The 19,761-nt window shown below is 40.2% G+C and overlaps 1 protein-coding gene across 1 annotated transcript in view; it reads left to right on the top strand.

The window, feature by feature from the left end:
* Positions 1–402: 402 nt before the first annotated feature.
* Positions 403–19,761, top strand: part of LOC100196828 (protein phosphatase 3 catalytic subunit alpha) — a 58,741-nt gene continuing 39,382 nt past the window's right edge. Inside the window, 1 exon segment of the mRNA NM_001141850.2 lies at positions 403–669. Within this exon segment, the coding sequence (NP_001135322.1) occupies positions 603–669 (67 nt within the window). The 5' untranslated portion in view covers positions 403–602.

Below are 19,761 nucleotides of genomic sequence, written 5' to 3' on the forward strand. Positions count from 1 at the left end.
CACTCAAAACAGTGAATCTTTGGCCATCTAAATTGCATGACATTTTGCATGAGGACAACTCTAAACCCTTCAAGAGAGATTGAGTGAAGTTTAGAGACTGAGATTAAGCAGAAATGGTAGGATCCAGCGCACGACTCTGGAGTTGCAGGCCAACGCTACCCATGACTGATGTTACAATGTTGCAACATACAGAAGAGGGAACTGATGTGTTACAACACTGCACATATAACCTATAAAAACATGTTAGACATACAAAGACTGAAACAAAACTAGTCCGTCGGCAAAGAGGAATATGAACACAGAGATCTAGTCTCTGCCACCAATAGAAGAGCAAATATATATGGGGGCGTGTTTTACCAACTGCAGGCTAGGTTGCGCGCACAGCGCTGGGAGTGAGAACTTGATACAGAGTAACAGTAAATCACACGGACCTACAGTATACCAGTGTTGAAATTTGTAATCCTATTGCATGTATTTTTGGCTAGTGAAAGGAGCAAGTGAGATCACTGCGATCTCCCATTTGGATAGAGTTGATTTGTTGGGTAAGGACAACATCGGATCTTTTTCAGGCACAGTTCAAATATATTTGAATATAGAGCACCATGGAAATGTCCGAAAACAAGCCGAATGATGATCCGAAGTTATCTACGACTGACAGGATGGTAAAATGTAAGTGTACAATTAATTGATATTGATCATAAACAGTTGCTGCGTTGCTTTTTATTTTGGTCATGAAGCCACACACTGCTGCCATAGACGAATGTCTCTCCCTCTCAACACATTGCAATCCTAGTCGTATTGAACCCTAATGGTCTGCTCAATTGGAAATCTGGTTATGGAGAAAAAGGGTGTTAGCCGTGAGATACGACACCGGCTAGGCAATCTGTACAAGTAGGAAGTACGGGTGTTATTACAAGAGTTGTAGGCATTCAATGTTTGCATTTAATGTCTTGCAACGTGCTTGTTGGGAATGGTCCTATATTGTTTAACACCCGCGCATACAATAATATGTATGTTTTTTTCTTCTTTCAAATTACCATAAAATACATGACTTGTAGCCACACGCATCTCTTCTGTATTCTCCTTTGAAACATAAACGAACATGGACGAATAATGTAGGGCAGGCAATCCAGTGATTGCACAACTATTATTCCATGGTTAAAAGTTAGACGTTTCCCACCTATTTTGGAGTCCATACATAATAGAGTGACACATGTATCTGTGTTTGGCTAGCCCCCATGTTTGATGTTTGCCCCCATGGTAGGTTACTGTAGTCTATGGTGTCTACAAACCACATGGGGGCTGGACTATAATGACTAATTTCTTCTAATCTATTATTCATGAAATCACTATTGATTTAAACATTGAGTTAGGTTTGACTCTATACTCTACACAGTGTGAAAATAGTGTGTAAATAGTTTTAAATTTGCTGTGAAGGCTAGTAATCATCCCCTGCCACATCAAATCAAATCAAATTTTATGTCACATGCACCTAATACAAGAGGTGTAGACCTTACCGTGAAATGCTTACTTACTTGCAAGCCCTTAACTAACAATGCAGTTCAAGAAATAGAGTTAAGAAAATATTTACTAAATAACTAAAGTAATTAAAAAATATAAAAAGTAACACAATAAAATAACAATAACGAGGCTATATACAGGGGGTACCGGTACTGAGTCAATGTGCGGGGGTAGAGATTAGTCAAGGTAATATGTACATGTAGGTAGGGCTAAAGTGACTATTCATAGATAATAAACAGCGAGTAGCAGCAGTGTAAAAACAAAGGGGTGGGGGGGGTCAATGTAAATAGTCCGGGTGGCCGTTTTGATTAATTGTTCAGCAGTCTTATAGCTTGGGGGTAGAAGCCTTTTGGACCTAGACTTTGCGCTCCAATACCGGTTGCCATGCGGTAGCAGAGAGAACAGTCTATGACTTGGGTGACTGGAGTTTTTGACAATTTTCTGGGCCTTCCTCTGACACGCCTAGTATATAGGTCCTGGATGTCAGGAAGCTTGGCCCTAGGGCATTACCCTCTGTAGCGCCTTACGGTCGGATGCTGAGCAGTTGTCATACCAGGCAGTGATGCAACTGGTCAGGAGGCTCTTGAGGGTGCAGCTGTAGAACTTTTAGAGGATCTAGGGACCCATGCCAAATCTTTTCAGTCTCCTGAAGGGGAAAAGGTGTTGACGACTGTCTTGTTGTGTTTGGACCATGATAGTTTGTTGGTGATGTGGACACCAAGGAACTTGAAACTCTCGACCCACTCCACTACAGCCCCGTCGATGTTATTGGCGGCCTGTTCGGCCTTCCTTTTCCTGTAGTACATGATCAGCTCCTTTGTCTTGCTCACATTGAGGGAGAGGTTGTTGTCCTGGCACCACACTGCCGGCTATCTGACCTCCTTCCTATAGGCTGTCTCATCATTGTCGTAACAGGCCTACCACTATTGTGTCGTCAGCAAACTTAATGATGGTGTTGGAGTCGTCCTTGGCCACGCAGTCGTGGGTGAACAGGGAGTACAAAAGGGGAATAAGCACGCACCCCTGAGGGGCCCCAGTGTTGAGGATCAGCGTGTCAAATGTGCTATTGCCTACCCTTACCGGGGGGGCATCAAGAAGTCCGGGATCCAGATGCAGAGGGAGAGGGAGGTGTTTAGTCCCAGTGTCCTTAGCTTGGTGATGAGCTTTGTGGGCACTATGGTGTTGAACGTTGAGCTGTAGTCAATGAACAGCATTCTCACATAGGTGTTCTTTTTGTCCAGATGGGAAAGGGCAGTGTGGAGTGCGATTGAGATTGCGTCATCTGTGGACCTGTTGCGGTGGTATGCGAATTGGAGTGGGTCTAGGGTTTCCGGGATGATGGTGTTGATGTGAGCCATGACCAGCCTTTCAAAGCACTTCATGGCTACCGACATGAGTGCTAAGGGGCAGTAGTCATTTAGGCAGGTATCTTCCCTTTCTTGGGCACAGAGACTATGGTGGTCTGCTTGAAACATGTTGGTGTTACAGAGTCGGTGAGGGAGAGGTTGAAAATGTCAGTGAAGACACTTGCCAGTTGGTCTGCGCATGCTCTGTGTACACGTCCTGGTAATCCGTCTGGCCCAGCGGCCTTGTGAATGTTGCTGATATCGGTTACAGAGAGCGTGATCACACAGTTGTCCGGAACAGCTGGTGCTCTCATGCATGCTTCAGTGTTGCTTGCCTCGAAGCGAGCATAAAAGGCATTTAGCTCATTTCGTAGGCTTGCGTCACTGGGCAGCTTGCGGCTGGGTTTCCCTTTGTAGTCTGTAATAGGTTTCAAGCCCTGCCACATCCAACGAGCGTCAGAGCCGGTGTAGTAGGATTCAGTCTTAGTCCTGTATTGACGCTTTGCCTGTTTGATGGTTCGTCTGAGGGCATAGCGGGATTTCTTATAAGCTCCTTGTAAGCGTTAGCTCTGGCCTTTAGCTCAGTGCGGATGTTGCCTGTAATCCATGGCTTCTGGTTGGGATATGTACGTACAGTCATTGTAGGGAAGACGTCATCAATGCAATTATTAATGAAGCCCGTGACTGAGGTGGTGTACTCCTCAATGCCATTGGATGAATCCCAGAACATATTCCAGTCTGTGCTAGCAAAACAGCCCTGTAGCGTAGAATCCGTGTCATCTGACACTTCCGTAGTGGGCGAGTCACTCGTACTTTGGTCACTGGTACACGGTCCCGTGTGGCTCAGTTGGTAGAGCATAGTGTTTGCAATGCTAGGGTTGTGGGTTCGATTCCCACGGGGGACCAATACGGAGAAAAAAATGTATGAAATGTATGCATTCACTACTGTAAGTCGCTCTGGATAAGAGCGTCTGCTAAATGACTAAAATGTAAAATGTGCTTCCTGCTTTCATTTTTGCTTGGAATCAGGAGGATATAATTATGGTCAGATTTGCCAAATGTAGGGCGAGGGAGAGCTTTGTATGCATCTCTGTGTGTGGAGTAAAGGTGGTTTAGAGTTTTTTTTCTCTGGTTGCTGGTTGAAATGAGGTAAAATTGATTTAAGTTTGTCTGCATTAATGTCCCCGGCCACTAGGAGCGCTGCTTCTGGATGAGCATTTTCTTGCTTGCTTATGGCCCTTATACAGTTCGTTGAGTGAGGTCTTAGTGCCAGCATCAGTTTGTGGTGGTAAATAGACATCTACAAATAATATAGCTGAGAACTCTGTTGGTAGATAGTGTGGCCTACAACTTATCGTGAGGTACTCTACTTCAGGTAATACCTCGAGACATCTTTAATATTAACATGGAGCACCAGCTGTTATTGACAAATAGACACACACACCCGCCCCTCATCTTACCAGATGGTGCTGCTCTGTCCTGCCGATGCATGGAAAACCCAGCCAGCTCTATATTATCCGTGTTGTCGTTCAGCCACGATATTACAGCATTTAATGTCCCATTGGTAGGATAGTCTTGATCGTAGCTCATCCAGTTTATTTTCCAGTGATTGCACGTTGGCCAATAGGACGGATGGTAGTGGCTGTTTACCCACTCGCTGACAAATTCTCACAAAGCATGTCAATTCTTTGTTGTTGAAATTAAAGCATAAATCAAAGCCTTTGCTTATTCCTAGTTTTTAGGATGGAAAACATTTAGATAAATTTTTCAACCATTTTCCAACCTAAAAACGAGGAATAAGCAAAGGCTTCGATTTCAGTTCAAACAGGTGGAAAAGGGTCTTAGACAACATCTACCAGGTATTAGAAATACATCAAAACACAATAATGATGAATTAAAGATCCCTGCCAACTAATATCAACACTTATATTAAGTTTTGGAGACATTATTTGCCTTTTGGAAGTTTAAGAAGCATTGCTTTGTAATAACATTACCAAAAACCCACATATCTTTAAGTTATTTTCAGATTTCTCTCCCTCATAAGGGAAAATAATAAAAGTTGACAGAAGTAACAAGTAAAGGTAGTGATAGTGTTTTTATTAATAACAATGTGGCTTATGATTTTTAAGTGGTTAAAATGTGTCATTCTGTCACCAAATCGGTAACGGAGTGACTAAAACATCTGTAACAGAATGACTGCAACTGAATTGGCTACAATGGGAATTCATAGTAGTCACATACCACAGTTGGGTCACCTGCTGCTGTCCTCCCTTCCACTGTTATGTTCAGCTCATTACTGTTTCCTTTCGCTTTCTGTCGAGTGGTGGTCAAAGTGAGAGTGTGAAAACAGTCTGGACAACCCCTTCCTTTCTCTCTCACTGTCTCTCCCCTCTCTCTTTCCAGTGAATGTCACCTCTCTCGGCTCTTACTGACACCTACCCATGAGTCCCCTCTCTTTCCATTTACTGTAACCAGCCCTCTCACCCACTGAATACCGATTGACACAGGACATCCATGGACATTGACATTTGGTCAGTCCAAATCTGAACCAATCATAGATGTCTGTTTCACAATTTTGGACTACCTTGCACAGTACCGTAGAGTAGAGTTTAGGTCAGTCAGTACAATATACCGTAGAATAGTAAGTGGTCTCATGTGGCTCAGTTGGTAGAGCATGACGTTTTAAATAAAGTACTGTGCAATAGAGTTTAGTTCGGTACAGTAAAGTTCAATAAAGTTTAGTTCAGTAGAGTGAAGTTTCGTTCAGAAAAGTTTAGATCAGAAAGTTTAGTACAGTAAAGTTTAGTTCAGTAGAGTGAAGTTTAGTTCAGTACAGTGAAGTTTAGTTTAGTACAGTAAAGTTCAGTAGAGGGAAGTTTAGTTCAGTAGAGTGAAGTTTAGTTCAGTAGAGTGAAGTTTAGTTCAGTAGAGTAAAGTTTAGTTCAGTAGAGTAAAGTTTAGTTAAGTAGAGTGATGTTTAGTTAAGTAGAGTGAAGTTTAGTTCAGTAAAGTTTAGTACAGTAGAGTAAAGTTTAGTTCAGTAGAGTAAAGTTTAGTTCAGTAGAGTAAAGTTTAGTTCAGTAGAGTAACGTTTAGTTAAGTAGAGTGAAGTTTAGTTCAGTAGAGTAACGTTTAGTTAAGTAGAGTGAAGTTTAGTTCAGTAGAGTAAAGTTTAGTACAGTAGAGCACACTAGAGCTGATTAAGGCTGGAAATTGCCAAGGACCTCACGATACAATATCATCACGATATTGAGGTGCCGATATGATACAGTATGTATTGCAATTCTCACGTTTCTATATGTGTCGTGATTCGATACTGTGATTTGTTTTGCAATTCTATGTTCCAAACTGCTGCAGAGGGACAAGAGAGAGTTTTGACAGTCATGGAAATAAGTGTTGAAAACAAATTGGCTTCATATTTAAAAAGATGATTGAGAACAAGCTATGAGGGAAAATACTGGAGTTTTGATGCAGGTACAGCAATATTGCAATATTGTCAATACGATATATCGTCAAAAATAATATCCCAATATGTAACTGTATCTATACAGTGCATTCTGAAAGTATTCAGACCCCTTGACTTTTTCCACATTTTGTTACGTTACAGCCTTATTCTAAAATGGATGAAATTGTTTTCCCCCCTCATCAATCTAGACACAATACCCCATAATGACAAAGCTTAAACTGGTTTTTAGAAATGTTTGCAAATGTATTAAAAATAAAACATGGAAATATCAAATTTACATAAGTATTCAGACCCTTTACTCAGTACTTTGTTGAAGCACCTTTGGCAGCAAATACAGCCTCGAGTCTTCTTGGGAATGACACTACAAGCTTGGCACACCTGTGTTCAGGAAGTTTCTCCCATTCTTCTCTGCAGATCCTCTCAACGTAACAAAATGTGGAAAAAGTCAAGGGGTCTGAATACTTTCAGAATGCACTGTATATGGTAGAGGTCGACCGATTAATCGGCATGACCGATTAATCGGCATGGCCGATTAATTATGGCCGATTTCACGTTTTCATAGCAATCGGTAATCAGCCTTTTTAGATGCCGATTATGGCCGATTACATTGCAATCCACGAGGAGACTGCGTGGCAGGCTGACCACCTGTTATGCAAGTGCAGCATCAAAAGGACCTTGTGGCTACAAGGAGCCAAGGTAAGTTGCTAGCTAGCATTAAACTTATCTTATAAAAAACTATCAATCTTCACATAATCACTAGTTAACTACACATGGTTGATGATATTACTAGGTTACTTGTTCTGTGTTGCATATAATTAATGTGGTGCCTGTTAATTTATCATCGAATCACAGCCTACTTCAACTTGATGATTTAACAAAAGCGCATTCGGAAAAAAAGCACAATCGTTGCAATAATGTACCTAACCATAAACATCAATGCCTTTCTTAAAATCAATACACAAGTATATTTTTTAAAACCTGCATATGTAGTTAAAATAAATTCATGTTAGCAGGCAATATTAACTAGGGAAATTGTGTCACTTCTCTTGCGCTCAGTGCAAGTAGAGTCAGGATATATGCAGCAGTTTGGGCCGGTTGGCTCGTTGCGAACTGTTGAATGGCCATTTATTCCTAACAAAGACCGTAATTAATTTGCCAGAACTTTACAGAGTTATGACATAACATTGAAGGTTGTGCAATGTAACAGCAATATTTAGACTTAGGGTTGCCACCCGTACGATAAAATACAGAATGGTTCCGTATTTCACTGAAATAATAAATGTTTTGTTTTCGAAATGATAGTTTCTTGATTTTACCATATTAATGACCAAAGGATCGTATTTCTGTGTGTTTATTATATTATAATTAAGTATATGATTTGATAGAGCAGTCTGACTGAGCGGTGGTAGGCAGTAGCAGGCTCGTAAGCATTCATTCAAACAGCAGCTCTTAGCAATGCTGGGATGCACAGTGCTGTTTATGACTTCAAGCCTATCAACTCCCGAGATTAGGCTGGCAATACTAAAGTGCCTATAAGAACATCCAATAGTCACTGATATATGAAATACAAATGGTATAGAGAGAAATAGTCCTATAATTCCTATAATAACTACAACCTAAAACTTCTTAACTGGGAATATTGAAGACTCGTGTTAAAAGGAACCAGCAGCTTTCATATGTTCTCATGTTCTGAGCAAGGAACTTAAACGTTAGCTTTTTTACATGGCACTTTTTCTTTCTTCTCCAACACTGTGAATTGCATTATTTAAACCAAATTGAATATGTTTCATTATTTATTTGACACTAAATTGATTTTATTTATGTATTATATTAAGTTAAAATAAAAGTGTTCATTGTTCATTCAGTATTGTTGTAATTGTCATTTATTACAAATATATATATAGAAAAATTTGCCGATTAGTCGGTAATTGACCATCCAATGTTATATCTAGGAGTTGAGCTTCTTCAACTTGCTCAGTGGTCACACCCTTTATTTACAACTCCAGTCGAGGTTGAGGTCTTAGAGAATGTTTTGAACCAAATACAATGCTTTTAGTTGTAGATGTATTTAAGACCAGTTTATCATTAGTCACCCATGCTGATACTGACTGTAACTTTTTATTTCTCATTTCAGTCAGCTCACTGGTTTTAGGTGCTGACATGTAGAGAATGTAATCCTCTGCATGCATAGTCATTCTAGCTTTGTGTAAGACCAGTGGCAAATCATTTGTAAAAATAGAGAAGAGTAACGGCCCAAGAGAACTGCGCTGAGGGACACCACACTGTACATATCTGATGTTGGAGAAGCATTCATTGAAGAACACTCTCTGGATTCTATTGTTTAAATAACTCTTCCAACATGTAATGGCAGGTGATGTGAAGCCATAGCAAGTGAGTTTCTTCAATAACAATGTATGATCAATAGCATCAAAGGTTCCACTGAAATCTAACAATACGGCTCCAGCTATCATCTCATTGTTAATTTCTTTCAACCAATGAGTCAGTACAGTAAAAGTTGAGTGCCCTTCTCTATATGCATGCTGAAAGTCAGTAGTTAACTTGTTATCTGAACATTTTAATTTTATTTGGTCAAACACAATTCTCGCCATCAGTTTACTAAGAACAGGCAGCAAACTGATTGGCCAGAAAAGGGTGCTTTACTATTCACTGTACTGTACTTTACTGTACTGAGCTCTACTGTACTTTACTGTACTGAACTCTACTGTACTGTGCTGTGCTCTACTGTCCAAAATTCTGAAACATAGACATCTATGTTTGGTACAGATTTGGTCTAATCCGGACCAACCAAATTTGGTCTTGTTTGAAGGTGGAGCACATTGGAATAATAGCCAGTGTGTAGAATAATACCCAAACATGCAAAGGAGGATATTACATTTTTCTACCTTTGTGTACCTATTCAGGATACATCACCATGAACAGAATGACATTTATAGTTATGCATTTCTGTATTGTACAGATAAGGGACTCATGATGTAATTCTTTTACCATCATTGTGTTACCAGGTGTTAATCCACTTCACTTACTGTAGTTTAATAAAAAAAATAGATTTTTTCAAACTCAAGGTGTCATATCAAAGACACCATCAGCGGGTTTGGAAATAACCGGATGCATCCAGTTTTCAGGGGAAATATAAAGAGCCTGACTCCCGCTTTTGGACGTTAACAAAAAAAAACATCTAATGGAACTGTGAGGGGGACACACGCACACACAAACACACTCTTAACACACACATATTTTTTATTGTTGTATTGTTTGTTTTATTCTTTTTTTTGCATTTGTTGTGTATTGTTGTATTTGTAACTTGTGTGACTTTCCTTGTCTATCAATGTATTAGGGTTTTGTTACTTGTCATGTTTTTATTTTGTGAACATCAGGGCGAGTAGCTTCTGCAAACGCTAATGGGGATCCTAATAAACAAGGTGACACTCCCATCTTAACTCCTCCTCCACATTTACTGGATTGGTTGAACAGTGCAGAAGACAACCTCCCCCAACAGTCATTTTGTTCTTGTCAGGAACAGAAAGAAAGAAATGCCTCAGGCGTTTATTCTTATGCCTGCTACGTTACTTTATATCATAGCTGAAAGTGACACCCCATTCTTTCTGCAGACATCTTTGAATCTTAATTCACAGTAAATATAGAGTTTTTGGAAAAAGTGGTCACATAATAAACTGAGGGAGATTTTACCATCATTCTGTTACCAAAATGTACATCTGCACTGTTCTTTGAGTAAATGTGTTTTTGTAAAATTTTCAGATACTCTACTCTCTGTTATTATCTATGCATAAGTCACTTTAATAACTACCCACATGTACATATTACCTCAATTACCTTGACTAACCGGTGCCCCCATACATTGACTCTGTACCGGTACCCCCTGTATACAGCCTCGCTATTGTTATTTTACTGCTGCTCTTTAACTTCTATGGGCTAGGACACACTATTCAACAGCCAGTGAAATAGCATGGCGCGAAATACAAAACAGCAAAAATCTCAGAATTTCATTTTCTCAAACAATCAACTATTTTACACCATTTTAAAGATAAACTTCTCGTCAATCTAACCACATTGTCCGATTTCAAAAAGGCTTTACGGCGAAAGCATAAAATTAGATTATGTTAGGACATAAACTTCACAAGAAAAACCACACAGCCATTTTCCAAGCAAGGACATGCATCACAAAAACCAAAAATACAGCTAAAATATTCACTAACCTTTGATGATCTTCATCAGATGGCACTCATAGGACTTCATGTTACACAATACATGTATTTTTTGCTCGTTAAAGTTAATATTTAAATCCAAAACCCCCATTTTACATTGGCGTGTAATGTTCAGAAAATGTATTCCCACCAAAACTTCCAGTAAATGTGCACATCAATTTACAAAAATACTCATCAAAAACGTTGATAAAATTTACAACAGTTATTGAAAGAATTATAGATATACTTTTTCTTAATGCAACCGCTGGGTCAGATTTTAAAATAGCTTTACAGAGAAAGCACATTTTTCAATATTCTGAGTACATATCTCAACCATCAAAGCAAGCTATACAGATACCCGCCAAGTTCTGGGGTGAACTAAACTCAGAATTAGTATTATAAATATTCTCTTACGTTTGCTGATCTTCGTCAGAATGCACTACCAGGACTCCTACTTCCACAAGAAATGTTATTTTTGTTCGAAATACTCCATATTTATGTCCAAATATCTCCGTTTTGTTCGTGCGTTCAGATCACTATCCAAAGGCATAACGCACGAGAGCAGTACCAGAGACGAAAAGTCAAATAGTTCCATTACCGTTCGTAGAAACATGTCAAACGTTGTTTACAATCAATCCTTAGGGTCTTTTTAACATAAGACGTCGATCATTTTCCATCCGGACAATAGCGTATTCATTCAAGAAGAAAAAGAAGGAGGGGCACACTGGCGGGCTCGCGCATCACCAAGTCCTTTGTCCTCAGGCAGTCCACTCATTGACTGAGCTCCTATTTTCTGCCCAGTAACAGGAGAAGGATGAAACACGTTTCTAAAGGCTGTTGACAGCCAATGGAAGCCTTAGGAAGTGTAATGTGACCCCACAGACACTGTAGTTCCGATAGGGATTCAAAAGAAGAACTACAATTCTCAGATTTCCCACTTCCTGGTTGGATTTTTCTCAGGTTTTTGCCTGCTATATGAGTGCTGTTATATTCACAGACATCATTTAACCTGTTATGGCTAGGGGGCAGTATTTTCACGGCTGGATAAAAAACGTAGCCGATTTAATCTGGTTACTACTCCTGCCCAGTAACTAGAATATGCATATAATTATTGGCTTTGGATAGAAAACACCCTAAAGTTTCTAAAACTGTTTGAATGGTGTCTGTGTGTATAACAGAACTCATATGGCAGGCAAAAACCTGAGAAGATTTCATGCAGGAAGTGGCCTGTCTGACAAGGTGTCGTTCTTCTTGTCTCTGTTTATTGAAGAGTGAGGATCTTAGCTGTCCCGTGACACTTCCTACGGCTGCCATAGGCTCTCAGAAGGCGGCAAAATGCTGAATCGTGGCTTTGCAGGCTCTGGCTGAAAAAAGTAGCGCGTTTGGGTAGTGGCTGGTTACAGTACTGTGAGACTCAGGCTCGTGCCCGCGTCGACCGAAAGCCTTGTTTTCTTTCCTCTGTTTAGCTAAATGGACATTCCCGGTCGGAATATTATCGCTTTTTTACGAGAAAAATGGCATATAAATGGATTTTAAACAGCGGTTGACATGCTTCGAAGTACGGTAATGGAATATTTAGATTTTTTTTTGTCACGAATTGTGCCATGCGCGCGACCCTGATTTACCATTTCGGATAGTGTCTGGGACGCACAAACAAAACGCCGCTATTCGGATATCACGATGGATTATTTTGGACCAAACCAACATTTGTTATTGAAGTAGCAGTCCTGGGAGTGCATCCTGACGAAGACAACAAAAGGTAATCAAACTTTTATAATAGTAAATCTGATATTGGTGAGTGCTAAACTTGCCGGGTGTCTAAATAGCTAGCCCGTGATGGCTGGGCTATGTACTTAGAATATTGCAAAATGTGCTTTCACCAAAAAGCTATTTTAAAATCGGACATATCGAGTGCATAGAGGAGTTCTGTATCTATAATTCTTAAAATAATTGTTATGCTTTTTGTGAACGTTTATCGTGAGTAATTTAGTAAATTGTTAGCAAATTCCCCGGAAGTTTGCGGGGGATATGCTAGTTCTGAACGTCACATGCTAATGTAAAAAGCTGTTTTTTGATATAAATATGAACTTGATTGAACAAAACATGCATGTATTGTATAACATAATGTCCTAGGTGTGTCATCTGATGAAGATCATCAAAGGTTAGTGCTGCATTTAGCTGTCTTCTGGGTTTTTGTGACATTATATGCTAGCTTGAAAAATGGGTGTCTGATTATTTCTGGCTTGGTACTCTGCTGACATAATCTAATGTTTTGCTTTCGCTGTAAAGCCTTTTTGAAATCGGACAGTGTGGTTAGATAAAGGAGAGTCTTGTCTTTAAAATGCTGTGAAATAGTCATATGTTTGAAAAATTGAAGTTTTTGTATTTTTGAGGAATTTGTCATTCACGCCACGCCTATCATTGGATATTGGAGCAGGTGTTCCGCTAGCGGAACGTCTAGATGTAAGAGGTTAAACAGTTTGAGAAACTTCAGAGTGTTTTCTTTCCAAATCTACTAATAATATGCAAATATTTGACTCTGGGCACGCTTTTCATCCGAAAATGAAAATACTGCCCCCTATACCTTAAAAAGTTAATTATTTGTTACTTTATTTCTTTTTTTTAAAGTTATTTTTCTTAAAATTCCATTGTTAGTTAAGGGCTTCTACAACTGTTGTATTCGGCGCATGTGACAAATACAATTTGATTCGATTTGTTTTCTTTGAAAATTGTTAAAAGTAGTCCTTGTGCATAGAGTTGTATGGTTTGTTTAACTTTGCAATCAATGTTTTTTTGTTTGGCATACTTTTAAAATAAAAGATCGGAGTCTCAGCGTCATTCTGTTACTGTGGAATTGCCCTCATGCTAATGTTAAACTACTCACAACCCACATCAGACAAACTCACAATTATTCATGTCCTGAAAATCGTAAAGAGGAGGATTTTAACTTAACAACAAAGGGTGATTGTGGTGATGCTGTGTTAGGTTGTTGAAAGCTACCACAAACACACACACATAAACACACACACACACACAAACACACACAATGTCTATAAAACATATATAACAATTGATTGACTTTTCATTATTTTTCATGAATTATTTGTCCTCAAACAGCTGCTATGATATCAGACATAGAGTAGTCATTATTTCAGCTTTGTGTCAATATTATGACTGTACTCTATACAAAGCACCCCTCCAAATATCTGGAGGCAAAATGTATGTAGTAATCTGTTGCCAATCCTCCTATTTCACCCTATGGTCTGTTTCTCATCTTCAATAAAAATCTGCATCGCACATTTCCACTTGTTTTTTAAAACAAAGCCTGTATAAAACTGATGTGGTGGCAACCGACTGTTTCAGTAAATATCCAGGTTTGTCTTATAAAAAGAGTAACCATATTGCACTTAAGTTTGTGGAAGAGCTGTAGATTTAGATGGCTACGTGACTGCTGCTTCCGGCTCAGTAGCATGCATGGCAAGTTGGCGACCATGTTAATATAAAGTGAATAGTATCAGTTGTTGTTTATTTTATTTGACTCCAGTTAGAAAGGAAAGCCTCCATAGCAGAGTATGTGTTTGCAGAGGCCTTTCTTTTGACTTGGATGGCTAATATTTGACTTTTGAGGATAGGCCCGGGCCCCTTGTTTAGACTTGTGGGGGTCTGCCACTACGGCCACTGATCCCAGCTGGATAGCTGAGTCATTTTCAGAACCTTAAGTAACAGCACCTACTCACCCTGGATTTATGTAATCTCCTGCCCAGAGACGCAGCTTCCCCCTGCTTTCAAGTTGGTGTGTGTGTGTGTGTGTGTGTGTGTGTGTGTGTGTGTGTGTGTGTGTGCGCACGCGCGCACTTTTATTTGTCCCTCTAAGTTTTCTGAGCAATAAAAATAAATACATTTATATATTTTACATTTTTTTAAATTTCATTGTCTCTCAATACACACATACAGTACAGTATTTTAATTGTTAAAAAGTGGTTAATTAGCTAATCACCATTTACTAGGTCGAGAGTTTAGAACTACAGTATAAAGTTCTATCTGCAAAAAGATGATTCTGAGATAATTGTCTTTTAAAGTTCCGAAACCCTCTTTGGTTTGAATGGCGTCAGCGATTTGTATTGTGTATTCTTTTGAACTTAACAACTTGAATTGGGGTATTTAGAGTAGTATATATATATGCAGAGAACATTGAACAGAACAAGGCCACGTCCATCTTAATTTTGACAAAAATGCAGATAAATGAAGGAATATCTGATGTCTCGCAGGTGGATATAATAATGCTTTTCAAATAAACAGTCTTTGAAGGTATCAGCTGGGAAATAGCATATGAATGTGTTTTGTAGAGATGTCTAGATTTCCTTATCCTTACCTTTCCTATGTCCGACAAAAGCGGCACTAGAGGGTGGTAATTGGGAAGGCGAGGATAGACGGGGGGGGATGAAGAGCACCATTTGTGAACCGATAACGGCAGCAGCAGAGAACATAATGGTATTATCATACATCGATTGTCAGCTGATAATGTAATATGGATTGGATAGAGTCCATGGTAACCCAACAGAGATGTCGGTGTTCTCTACGTTCAGTGCACTGTCAGAAAACAGTACAAAAATGAGTGTTTCTTATTGGACTTATGGGCCCTTCCCAACCATGCAGAGAGAAGAATAATATAAATATTTCATAGAAAGGTTGTTAAAAACATACGGTATCTGTTTTGGTCCAAAGAGCTGCTTGCTGCCATAGCTTCTTGGATGATTGGCACACATTTCCCCCTGGTTGGTTGTTGTTGGCTGCTGTACTCCATTGGAGCATTTTAGTGCCTCTCTTTTAAGTGTAACCCCAATGAAAAGAGTAGGTAAACACATGAGAGAGAGTGTCAACATTTACTGGGTGGTTACAAGGACAGAGGAACATGCTGAACAAATAAAGATGGAAGAAGGCATATGCTGACAGATTGTATTCATTAAACTGGCTAGCGAACCTGCTCTCTTTACTTTGTCATTTGAATCAGCCCCAAAATCAAATCAATTGATTGATCATTTGTTCAATTCATCATGGATGTATGCCCGACACAAGAATTAACAAGTCTTTTAAATCGTCTAAGGCGCCTGCCTGTTTCTTAAGACTTGTTCACACCGCAGGCCCCCTAGAAATCCCCATCAAAATCCATCTAAGATAGAGATATCTGTTTTTATGCATGGGCTGCATTTCAATCCACCGCATCCACCAATGATGGTGGAAGGTGGCTGAGCTACAGCGGCGTTTGTCAGATCTTGAGACATCCCGAAAATCAGTCTTCAAACTAATGTGAATCGCTCTATGGAAACATGAGACTCGCACAATGGTGTTTTTCCATTTCTATGACCCCCACAAGCGTCACGGGACTCGTCCGAAGTCGGTACTGCTGATCTGCCAACTTCTGTCTGTAGCGTCTGAACAATTTGGGCTACACACCCTCTATGGAAAGGTACGACTCTCACGGACATGTACATGTCGATTGTTTTGCTCTACAAGACTCGGTAGCCCCGGTACCACAATATTTTTTTATGGAAGTAGTTTAGTGCCCCCCAAAAATCTATTCTGATCTTTCTTATATCTCTCAGATATAGGACAGACTCTTTAAAACAAATTTCATTTTCATTTATTTTTATGACTATCAGTTTTTCCATGTATGAATCTGTTATTCAATTTTGCCAGGGGATACCTAAAGGGGTCCTAAAATTCTAAATCAAATAGATAGTCATACCAAGGATAATTTATCTTTAAAGAAATTGCATATGTTAGCTTAGTTGACAAATAATAGTCTAAAAACCACTTAGGGCAACTAAGTCGCATGGCCAGGAATCTGACTTCAAACCTCTTACAAAGGTGGTTTGAAATGTGGCTTGAAATATCAGACTCCATGTGTTTTTTGGCTGTTCAGACTGCAGCAAAAAGAACAGATTTGAATCGGACATGCAAAAAAAATTGGATTTGAGTGACTTCAAACTGCCAATGTGAACAAGGCTTTAGTCCTCCAGTGTCCCTTTGGCATGCGGATAGGTCCCAGAATGCTTATGGTGTGTGTGACTAATGACTCCGGTTAAATGGGATTGCAGGAATTGTTGAAGGTACTGTAGGATACATTATTATCAGCGATGAGATCAGAGCTTTGCCTTTCGTACTTGAAAAACGTCTCATGCAGCTGTTGACTGTCTTGATGACTTGTCATGAAACTGCAAAGACTGCAATGATAGCCTCTCCATGTTGTACTGTATTGATATATACATTCTGGCATCGGGTGACATTGGTTTTTAAGGGGATGTCCCAAATGTCCATGACGTTGCGACACACTCTGAGACTCACTACCGTTGTAAACCTGAGGGACTACTGCACCTTGGTCGCTCATTAGATTACAGAGGAATTAGTCTCTGTTGTGGATTTAGGACACAGCAAAGGGGTGGATTTGGCCAGATTCATCTCTTTATAAAGAGATAAAGGCAGATCTGCTCAGGGGGTGTAATCTGACTCCATGCATTAGCTTGTGATCTTGCTAATTCAGGCCGAACAAATGTAGCGAGCCTAGCGTAGATCTGGAAACAGCAGTAATATAATTTGTTTGTGTGCAAGTCAATGGCTTTTGAATTTCTATTGATCACATTCATTTTTGATATGACATTTTACATTTACATTTTAGTCAGCAGATGCTCTTATTCAGAGCGACTTAACAATTAGTGCATTCCTCTTAAGATAGCTGGGGCTGGGTGAAACAACCACATATCACATTAGTAGGAAGTATATTTTCCCTCGATAAAGTAGTTCTCAGCAATGCCAGTGCTAGTAGGAAGATTACATTTTTTTGTATTTTTGCTTTTTTTGGGGGGGGGGACATTTATTATTCAGTAATGATTAAAATAGGGTGGGGGGGTCTTTCAATCTTGACTGACTTGGCATCTCATGCGGTGTTATTACATTTCTCATTTTGAAGCAAGGCACCAGGTGCTGTGTTCTCATAATGTAAAGGTCATGGGTGCCTTCTCACCTCACTGAGGCATTTCCTTGTTCCTGAGTTGACAAACTCATCTCCGTCAAACTCCACATTAAAGATGACATACAGGGCATTCGGAAAGTATTCAGACCCCTTGACTTTTTCCACATTTTGTTACATACAGCCTTATTCTAAAATTGATTAAATTGTTTTTATTCCAAAATTGATTAAATCGTTTTCCTCCCCTTATCAATCTAAACACAATAACCCATAATGACAAAGCAAAAACAGGTTTGTAGAAAATGTTGCACATTTATAAAAAATAATTGAAATATTATATTTACATAAGTATTCAGACCCTTTACTCAGTACTTTGTTGAAGCACCTTTGGCAGCGATTACAGCCTCGATTCTTCTTGGGTATGACGCTACAAGCTTGGCACACCTGTATTTGGTGGGTTTCTTCCATTATTCTCTGCAGATCCTCTCAAGCTCTGTCAGGTTGAATGAGGAGCGTCGCTACACAGCTATTTTCAGGTCTCTCCAGTGATCTTCGATCGGGTTCAAGTCCGGGCTCTGGCTGGGCCACTCAAGGGCATTCATAGACTTGTGCCGAAGCCACTCCTGCTTTGTCTTGGCTGTCTGCTTAGGTTCGTTGTCCTGTTGGAAAGTGAACCTTCGCCTCAGTCTGAGGTCCTGAGTGCTCTGGAGAAGGTTTTCATCAAGGATCTCTCTGTACTTTGCTCCGTTCATCTTTCCCTCGATCCTGACTAGTCTCCCAGACCCTGCCGCTGAAAAACATCCCTACAGCACGATGCTGCCACCACCATGTTTCACCGTAGGGACGTTCTTCCAGACGTGATGCTTGGCATTCAGGCCAAAGAGTTCAATCTTGGTTTCATAAGACCAGAGAATCTTGTTTCTCATGATCTGAGAGTCCATTAGGTGCCTTTTGGCAAACTGCAAGTGGCTGTCATGTGCCTTTTACTGAGGAGTGGCTTCCGTCTGACCACTCTACCATTAAGGCCTGATTGGTGGAGTGCTGCAGAGATGGTTGTCCTTCTGGAAGGTTCTCCCATCTCCACAGAGGAACTCTGGAGCTCCCGCGATTGCTCAGTTTGGCTGGACGGCCAACTCTAGGAAGAGCCTTGATGGTTCCAAACTTCTTCCATTAAAGAACGATGGAGGCCGGCCTCCCGAGTGGTGCAGCGATCTAAGGCACTGCATCGCAGCGTTTGAGGCATCACTACAGACCCGGTTTCGATCCCAGGCTGTGTCACAACCGGCCGTGACTGGGAGTCCCATAGGACCGCTCACAATTGGCCCAGCATCATCTGGGTTAGGGGAGGGTTTGGCCTGGGGGGCTTTACTTGGCTCATTGCACTCTAGCAACTCCTTGTGGCGGGCCAGGCGCCTGCAGGTGTTTTCTCCGACACATTGGTACGGCTGGCTTCCGGGTTAAGCGGGCGGGTGTTAAGGAGCGCGGTTTGGTGGGTCATGTTTCGGAGGACGCATGACTCGACCTTCGCCTCTCACGAGCCCGTTGGGGAGTTGCAGCGATGAGACAAGTTTGTAATTGGATCGTAATTGGATATCACGAAATTGGGGACACCTTCAATGCTGCAGAATTTTTTTGGTACCCATGCCCAGATCTGTGTCTCGACACAATCTGGTCTCGGAGCTCTACGACAATTCCTTCAAACTCATGACTTGGTTTTTGGTTTTTGCTCTGACATGCATTGTCAACTGTGGGACCTTGTATAGAGAGGTGTGTGCCTTTCCAAATCATGTCCAATAAATTGAATTTACCACAGGTGGACTCCAATCACATTGTAGAAACATCTTGAGGATGATCAATGGAAACAGGATGCACCTGAGTCTCATAGCAAAGGGTCTGAATACTTATGTAAATAAGGTATTTTAGTTTTTATATTTTAGAAATGTGCAGAAGTGTCTAAAAACCTGTTTTCACATTGTCATTATGGGGTATTGTGTGTAGATTGAGGATTTTTTATTGAATCCATTTTAGATTAAGGCTGTAACGTAACAAAATGTGGGAAAAGGGAAGGGATCAGAATACTTCCCAAATGCACTGTACATAACTACACCATACCAATGTTCCTTGTTTAAACTTAAAAAGATAAGTTACACTCATTGTAATATACACGTTTGTACAACTTCACATTTTAGATCAGTGAGGTTAACACATTTTGTTTTGTAGTTAAAACACCACGCTTTA

The sequence above is a fragment of the Salmo salar genome, chromosome ssa18 (genome assembly GCF_905237065.1).
Source record: "Salmo salar chromosome ssa18, Ssal_v3.1, whole genome shotgun sequence".
In the NCBI taxonomy this organism is placed as follows: Eukaryota; Metazoa; Chordata; class Actinopteri; order Salmoniformes; family Salmonidae; genus Salmo; species Salmo salar.